Source organism: Vitis vinifera, chromosome 19 (assembly GCF_030704535.1).
Source record: "Vitis vinifera cultivar Pinot Noir 40024 chromosome 19, ASM3070453v1".
NCBI classification, from domain to species: domain Eukaryota; kingdom Viridiplantae; phylum Streptophyta; class Magnoliopsida; order Vitales; family Vitaceae; genus Vitis; species Vitis vinifera.
In genome coordinates, this window is record NC_081823.1 from 22,189,253 (window position 1) to 22,198,508 (window position 9,256).

General features: G+C 31.4%; 1 protein-coding gene, 1 long non-coding RNA gene and 1 pseudogene across 2 annotated transcripts; 2 read left to right on the forward strand and 1 right to left on the reverse strand.

Annotated features, from left to right (window-relative positions):
* On the forward strand, nt 1-977 carry LOC104878668 (uncharacterized). The gene is made up of 4 exons (XM_059735140.1): nt 1-112; nt 213-614; nt 707-906; nt 974-977. Exons 1-4 carry the CDS (start codon nt 2-4, stop codon nt 975-977), a joined length of 717 nt encoding a protein of 238 aa, XP_059591123.1. The 5' UTR covers nt 1.
* Nucleotides 978-3,516: 2,539 nt separating this feature from the next.
* Nucleotides 3,517-7,651, forward strand: LOC109121749 (uncharacterized). The gene is made up of 3 exons (XR_002029049.2): nt 3,517-3,782; nt 4,383-4,511; nt 7,511-7,651. It is a non-coding gene; the product is annotated as an uncharacterized LOC109121749 (long non-coding RNA).
* On the reverse strand, nt 4,754-6,591 carry LOC109121748 (putative pentatricopeptide repeat-containing protein At1g56570; annotated as a pseudogene).
* Nucleotides 7,652-9,256: the final 1,605 nt, after the last annotated feature.

Consider the following 9,256-nt stretch of genomic DNA (forward strand, 5'->3'; position numbering starts at 1 on the left):
GATGCAAAAGACAGGTTCGAGGAAACCTATTGATAGATGGGTCTTGTGGAAGCTAGCAAGATTGAAAAAAGGTGAATATGATGAAGTTACGAGGCCTGTAGTGGAAAAGATTGTAAGTTGTCAAACCTATACTTAGTTTTAGTCAATTTCATTTGTTTTTTTTTTTTTTTTTTTGTAATATGACTTTTGAAGTATCTTATATTTTTTTGGAGGATGAGTTGACAAAGGCTGTTGAGGAAGGGAAGATCACATGTGTTGGCCAAAAGGATATCCTCACTTTAGCATTGGGTACATTAGAGCATCCTGGACGGGTTAGAGGAAAAGGTGGAAAAAAAAAGCCCAAACAATTCTTCAACACACCAAAACCCACAAAAACTCTTGAAGAGGAGGAATGTCAAAGGATGTTAATGGAGAAAGTCAAGAGCTTGGAAGAGGAGATCATTGCTTTGAAAGCTGAAAAAAAAGAACCCCTCACACCCCGCTCTGAAGTGAGCAGCACAAACATAAGGAAACAATTGTTGCAACATGAAGAAATAGGAGGGAAGACTCATGATAGTGCTCATGTGGAGAACCTATCAGCACAAGGGACTCGAAAAGCTTCTCCACTAACTCAGGTATATATACCTTTTTCTAAGTTAAATTTATAAAAACAATATATAAAATAACTATAATGAAAGACTAAGGATTACAAAATATGTTTTTACAGGTTTATAAATGCAAATTAGCTCTTGAAACTGAAGATAACATTGTTGCATATGGAACTTATTTACGAGATTCACAGATTTCCATTGATGGTGCTGATATATTAGTGGTCATCCTTTACCCTCTTCAACCTAATGCACTTCTTCCATTCCCACTTTCTGAAAACATTAGGACAATAAGGGAGGGTGTTGGATATGAGGTTTTGTGGCCTATTGCATTTGTCATAAATGATGATGATGAGGTGAATAACGTTATACCCAAACTTTCAAAGTTGAGTTATATTTTCCTACACTCTTGGTTTCTTTATTTTTCATTTTAATGTCATGCATCTATTTATGTGTTTAGGATGTTGGCAAGAGGAAGAATAAAATGAAGAAGATACAAGCATCCCCAAAGAAAATCAAATATGAGAATCCTAGAGATGTACAACTGTTTTCTAAAACAGTTTCAGCAATGTTGGAGGGTAAACCGGCACCCAAAGTTGACTTTCCAATCAATGTTTTTGGGATGAAATTTCAAACTTTCCTCTTGACAAGTGAAATGAATGATGTAATTTCTGCAAAAGAGTTGACTATGAATTGCATATGTTTCTATATTTGGTGAGATTTTGTTGTAAATCTTTATGATACATTCATGATATAAATAAGTAGAAGTTGTTTTTTTTTTTTTTTTTTGTTAAGTAATTCTAAATTGGGTGATATTTCATTAGGCGGTTGCATGAACATCTGGATGAGACACTACAGGAGAAAATTATATTTATTCATCCAGGAATGGTGTCCAAGGCTGGAACAATAGCCCCACAAATTGAAAAAAGAGCAAGGTTCATTGCTGATCGCCTAATAGACTCCAAATTGGCAGACTTGGTTTTTCTTCCATATAACCCAAGGTAAGTTGTTAATCATAATTGTTTTTAATTTCTTAGCCTTATAAATGCTATTTATCTAAATTATATGTTAATATATTGTAGGTTTCATTGGGTTTTGGCTGTAATTGACCTCAAATTACAAATAGTCTACTATTTAGACTCGCAATTGCAACAACCATACCAAGATATAAAAGATATTGTGAACATGTAAGCCTACCATAATTTTAGTTTTCATATCTCAAAACGAACACTAATGTAATCTTATTTTTTGTAGGGGGTTTCGAATTTTTGTATCTCAAAAGAAGAAAGGATCTGAAAAAGAGCTCAAGTGGATGGTTGTTGAGGTTACATTTTTTTTTTCTCCTAAACTTTTTGAAGACTTACCTACATTTAAGTTGCTTTCTTGAATGAAAATTTACTTGATTTTTGAAATGTAAAGATTCTATGTGGCTTTCTCTCACATGAATATATACCTATATATATATATATATATATATATATATATATATATATATGAATTTTCTTAGTTTATAATTGTTTTTGTTATTATTTCCTATTTCTAACTTGAGTTGAGAAGGATACCATATATGTTTGTTTCACTACCTTACGAAAATATAATCTAAAATGCTATGAATACAATGTACTCATATGTCCATTATTCCACTATTAATTAATGAAGTAGTACTAAAAAAGAACAAACCCATTTTTTCATGTGATTGAAAGATTTATGATCCATTTTTACCTTCTACAATTAATATTTCAAGAAATAGTAATAGAAACTAGAAGAAAAATAGTAAAATTTTTGTTAAAAATGCATGACTAGAAGACTTTTTTCAATTGTATTATGATGTGGAAGATCAAACCTTAGAAAATTCAAGCATAAAAAAATTAATATATACATAATTAGTCAATTTGAAATGTTGGTCATAGGAAGAACAATTATTAAATTTTGATCACTATATCCATAGCATTTACAATCCTTTAGAACAATTTAGATGTGTGTGTGGGTAAGGAAGCAATGGGGATCCTTTAGATAGCTTTGATCATGTTACTTAGGTGTGAGTTGTTCTTTATATCTTTCTTTTAACCTTAGTATGTCTTATATACATCCTATATTTAGTTTAGATGTTTCTTGTAAGGCACAACCTCTCTCTCTCTCTTTCTCTCTTTAATCAAAACTCTTTACTCTTTTATCCATCTTCAATCAAATTGTTCATATGTAAAACATTTATTCCTTATAATTACTAATTGCATTTCTCTTCTATAATGTCAATCTATGAGATGTAAAATGAGGTTAATACTACATATTTCCAAATATATTATCGATAATTGCTCTTGAAGCTTGATTGATTTACCTTAATGAAGTCTTCAAAGTCATGATCTTTTCTAAGGGATATTCTCACATAGACAAAAGTTAACTATTATATTTTTTTAAAGTTAATCACTATTCTTAATAAATATAATTAATCATTACATTTATCTATTCATTTTTTTTCTCCATATTTCACATATACATGTTATTGTACATTCTTATATTTTACCTAATTTAACCCTCCAAGTTGTAAACATGGGAGCTTAAGGTATTATGCTAGACATGTATTGAGTATAATTTAGGTGCAAATTTTACTTGAAACTAACATTATGTCATTCATTCTTTTTTTAAATTTAAAATGTGAATGATGAAAAAATTGACCAAATTTATATGATGTCATATTTGATTGTGAAATTTTGTTGCTATAATTTTGCTCATAGGGGCCCAAACAGTTGGATGGTGTCATGTGCGGATATTTTGTCATGCGATACATGCGAGACATAATTGCAAATAGAAGTCTCTTAACATCTCAGGTTTATCTGCCTATGTATTTTCATAAGTACATGAGAACTTATACATATATTTAATGTTTCACAATAACATATTTTCTCTTGTCATATATTTTAGTTTGAAGGAAAAAAAAACCTATTCACGAGCTGAGTTAGATGAAGTGAGATCTCAATGGGTCTCATTTTTTAGCACTCTTATCTTAGACCAAGTATAGTGGGTATGTTAATTTATAATTTTTTAATAAAATTTCAGACATAAATTTCAATTAATGTTGCATCTTTTCTCTTTGCAAGGTTTCAGGTGACATTTGCAGTTGTTGCAATTTTGAGGTGACAAGATCATATGTAAGATCTTATTGTCATGCATAGATGCTGAAGTTTTGGATACTTTTGGGTACATACCTATATCTTTTAAAAGATACATTTGATGAAAGTACTAATTCATGTTTTTTTTTTTTTATTATGTATGTTTGTTGGATTCTTTTTGCATAAATTTTGGTACATGTTAATATCATTTTAGTAAAATTTCAAATATAGACTTAAAGTAATGTTGTTTTGTTTTTTTTTTTTTTTCTTACTTGCAAGAGGTTGGGTGGCATTTGTAGCACTTGCAATTTTTAGAGTATAAAATCATGTATAAATTCTTGTTCTCATGCATAATTATTTAATTTTTGGTTCTTTTTTAGTAAATATCTTATATATATATATTTGATAATAGTATAAGATCATGTATACTTGTTAGGTTGTTTGTGGATACATTTTGATATATTTAGGATACATATTTATATCTTTTTAATGAACTTTCAAACACAAATATAAAATAATGTTGTTTTTTTTTTCATACTTGCAAAAGATTAGGTGACATGTTTAATATACATTGGATGTAGATTTTATGAATAAAAAATGATACATAATCTATCTAAAGCAGATTTTACTTGGCTGTCTTAGTAATGCTACAAAATGAGTTTAACCTTGTCTTTTGTTAATCTTGCAGGTTCATAGAAATGTTATCCAACATAAAGGAAAGTGCCACTCTTCCTCTCCATTGAAATGGTGTTCACCATGGAAGGAAAGCTCCTCTCATCAATTAGTTTTTGGTTTGCCAATGCCATAACAAGTTAAGGTTAGCTCCTTGCTAGTGATTAAATTTGAGATTTCAAAATTTTCAAAGATCGTATCAACCTGAATTTGGTTTAGGAGTTGAATGTCTTAGTCCTACATGGTATGCATTTTAAATAACACATCTTCTCTTTCATTTCACATCCATGGATTTGAGGTTGTAAACATGTTATCAAAATCTAAAGCTGCAGTCCTAGAAGTTGTCCCAAACAACAAAGGGCACTCACAACCAAGTAAGTTGAAGAATAATCTTTCAATGCATTTCTCTTTGGTTATTAATGTGTTGTAGTACAAATTAAGGTCATAAGATAAGTACATTATGAATTTTGTATATACAAACAATGGTCTTTGCTGATCTGATAAGATGTCTTATTTGTTGCACACCATCATGTTATTACTACAGATCATTCTTCTTCTCTGTTATAATAAAATAGGATCTCTTTCAAAGATGGAAAGGTCAATTCACCTCGAAACTTTCTTGCTAGTACCCACTTCGAGGTTGTTCATAAAAATCAAATGACTCTCTTCAATCCCCCATTTGTGTATGGTTTTCTCACCTTTTGGACTTCAACTGCTTCTCAAGTGCCATCTTCTAAGTCATATATCAAGCAATCTAAATCAGGAACATACCTTGATTCCTTCATATGCCCAATCAAATTTTCCAGAACTTGATATATCCCCTCTATTTTGGGGCCCACCTCATCCCCAACAACAAAACTATAGACATGATTTCCTACCTCGACCCAGCTCCTTCCAGTCTCCTTTTTATTTCCCATTCTTTTCATCAACTTTCTCAGTCTTACAAACTCCCCCACTTACCATCAGCTGCATATATATTTGATAGCATCACATAAGTCCCTGCCATATTAGGCCTCAGATCCAATATCCTGTGAGCAGCTAATTTTCTAGAATTGGGAAACCTGTGTACTTTACAAGCTCCAAGAAATGGCCCCCAAACGCACTCATCAGGCTTGAATGGCATGCTCTCTATGAGTTCATAAGCTTCCTCAACTTTCCCAGCACGTCCTAGCAAATCCACTTCACACCCATAAATCTCCTGGTCTGGACTAATGTTATAATCACCCACCATTAATTTAAAATATCTCAAGCCTTCATCTACAAGTCCAGCATGACTGCAAGCACTAAGAATGCCCATAAACAAGACTCAGTCAGGCTTAATATCTGACCTGACCATCTTGTCAAACAATTCAACAACCTCTTCTCCATACCCATGAGTCCCATACCCAATCATCATGGTAGTCCAAGAAACCAAATCTCTACGAGACATACCCCCAAAAACTTGGTGCGAATCAGCAATATTTCCACATTTGGAATACATGTCTATAAGGGCATTAAACAAGGCCAAATTCCCATCAAGGCCTCTTCGAATAATCCTCCCATGAATCTGTTGTCCACAATTCAAAAATGCTAAGGTCATGCAGGCAGCCATAATGCTGGTAAATGTGAAGCTAACTAAGATAAGAAGAAATAACATGTAGGATAAATCACTCAAAGAGGGTATATCCGAAGTCTCAGAAGAATTTGACATGGTCGGATAAATTTTATACTTAAACTGAATATAGAATGTCTACCCACCTGGTTTGAGTGAAGATCTAATGTCCCTAAAAGAGAAAGTGCCCCAATCTCTGCTGGTAGCAAAGACAACACGTTATTCTTGAAACTTGAAGCCACAACAACTAGATGAATATCAAATATAAAAAGATTTAAAATGAAAGAAAATCTACGTACACCAGACACTCCCAAATATCTAAATTTTGTTGCAACAAGGAATGAGAAAATGACCCCATATAAAACTCTACAAGGGAACAACAGCCCTTTATTGATGCTGGTATTGATGAAATTCCTGCATAACTCAGATGCACATGTTTCATTAGAAGAGTTGAGAGAAAATAGTTCAGATAAAAGAGTATACTTAAAAACCACTATTAATTCCTCTAAAACTTTACATACGTACTGGAAAAACCTTGTAGAGACTAGATTCACTCACTGTTCTGATGAAAGTCAAGATGAATGAGACGTGAAAGCCTTCCAATATTCTCTGGCAAGCCAGTCAACAAGTTTCTTGCTGTGAAAATAGCAAGCAAACATAGTTTTGAGAATTCTTTAAGTATATTTAAACAAAGAATCAGATATTGGTGGCATCAGATAAAGGACTATTTACATGTCTCAGTTGGATTGGATCTTTCATATCCCGTGATCAAGGTGTTCCATGTGATCAAATCCCTTTGATTCATTTCATAGAAATATCTATTTGCTTCAGAGAAACAACTACACCTGCAATTCATGTCTAGTATAGAATTCATGACAGGAAGATTGGATTCAAACCCATGTTTAGTCACTGCTGCATGTAGTTTTGGACTAATTGAATCGAGTTTCTCACTATGAGTGGAATTGGATGAAAATGAGTGGTAGATAGTAGTCATGAGTGGATACATCTAGCGTTCTAATCTTGGTTCAGAACTATGTTTTGGACTATTTGATAATAGTATAAGATCATGTATACTTGCTGGGTTGTTTGTGGATACATTTTGATATATTTAGGATACATATTTATATCTTTTTAATGAACTTTCAAACACAAATATAAAATAATGTTGTTTTTTTTTCATACTTGCAAAAGATTAGGTGACATGTTTAATATACATTGGATGTAGATTTTTTTTCATTGAATTTTTAATAAACTTTAAAAAATAAATATAAAATAATGTTACTTTTTTCTTTCTTGCCAAAGGTTAGGTGACATTTGCAGTGCTGCAGTTTTTAGAGGAGCAGATCACGCATAAATTTTTGTTATCATGTACAGCTACTTGATATTTGGTTATTTTTGGGTAAATATCTATTCTTTTTTCATATATATTTGACAAGATAATAAGATTTTATATAGTTGTTAGGTTGTTTAGGAATATATTTGGATACATGTTTATATCCTTTTATTAATCTTTCAAATATAAACATATACTAATTTTTTTTTCTTACTTGCAGAAGATTTGGTGGCATTTGCAGCAATTACAGCACTTTTGAAGGCACAAGATCATGGCTACATTATATTTATCATGTATAACTATTGGATTTTTGGGTACATATTTGCCTTTTTTTGGATGTATGTGAGATAATATAAGATTATGTAAGGATATTAAGGTTTTTTTTTTTTTTTGTCAATATATTTGCCTACATGTTCATATTTTTTTTAAAGTATATTTTATACATTCATGTACTTTATATATATATATATATATACACACACACACAACAGGTTCAATTTTGATGCAAATTATTTGGGCAACAGGTTAGGTTGTTGACATGTTCCATATGCAACCTTGATATGAAATAAAACAATTTCCTTTATATGAATAAAGAAATCTTGACATAAAAGAAATTGTATTCCTTGACATAAGAATAAAAGAACCTTAACATATTAAAATTTCAACTTTGAAAAAAAAAAATAACAAAAAACATCCTTGACATATGTGTAAATTAAATTTAAAAGCATATAAAACAACATTGACATATATCATACTTAAGCTTAACATATATTGAATATAATCTTGACAAAACAATGAGTTAACCTTCACATATGTTTAACCTAACCTTGACTAAAGTGGAAGAAACGTTTTAACATATGTCATATTAATAAGATTCCTACATTGATAGAAATAAGGTCTACTTAACATATGCATATGTCAAGCTAGCTTTTATCATTTCTTGACACTAGCATAGACGACATATGTGAATACTGATCTACCTTAACAGATATACCTTATCTTGACGATGAAAAACTGTCAATGAAGACCTTTTTTCTTGTAGTGGTTTAAGGTGTAATAGCGATTGCCTTTTTCATAAGGTTGAAAACTTGGAAAATAAAATAAAATAAAATAAAATATTAAAAATAAAGTTTGGAAAGTTTAGATATGGAGAAGCTGAAATGTCTTCAAATTGATAAATGGTAGTTTTTTCATTCATTCTTTCCTTCGTTCATGTACAGAGTATATATAGAGGGTAATCACCATTCTAAGAATGGGAAAGACTGATACAAGGAAAGAATGATATAAGGAAATAACAACTAATATCCTAATATCTCAACTTTCCTAATATCTCAATATTCCTAATATCTCAATATTCTTAATTTCTCAACTTTCCTAATATCTAAACATTACTAATATCTCAACAGTAAATAATATAAAGAAAGAATAATATAAAGAAAACATTCCTAATATCTCAACACTACCCCTCAAGTTGGTGCATGGATGTCACACATGCCCAACTTGTCTAAAAATTTTGAGAACACTTGACTTGAGACAGCTTTGGTGAGGATATCGGCCAATTGATCTTCTGATCGAATCTTAGGCAATTCCACAATCTTATCATCCAACTTTTCCTTAATGAAGAATCTATCCACCTCGACATGCTTTGTACAATCATGTTGTACTGGATTATGAGCAATGTCACATGCAGCTTTATTGTCACAAAACAATCGGATTGGTTGCCTAGATAGGTAACCTAAATCATGTAAGAGGAGTCTTAGCCATAATGCCTCACAAAGTCCTAGAGTCATACCTCTAAATTCCGCTTCTGCACTTGAACGAGCAACGACATTCTGCTTCTTACTTTTCCATGTCACAAGATTACCACCTACAAAGGTAAAGTAACCAGATGTAGATCGCCTATCATCCACTGCCCCGGCCCAATCAGCATCAGTATATACTTCTATACTCTGATGATTAACATTTT

Bases quoted from the DNA above. Each gene is read 5' to 3' on its own strand.
- LOC104878668 (XM_059735140.1), top strand. From the start codon at position 2: ATGCAAAAGACAGGTTCGAGGAAACCTATTGATAGATGGGTCTTGTGG. The intron at 113-212 runs GTAAGTTGTCAA...ATTTTTTTGGAG, and splicing joins GGCCTGTAGTGGAAAAGATT to GATGAGTTGACAAAGGCTGT. The intron at 615-706 runs GTATATATACCT...ATGTTTTTACAG, and splicing joins AAGCTTCTCCACTAACTCAG to GTTTATAAATGCAAATTAGC.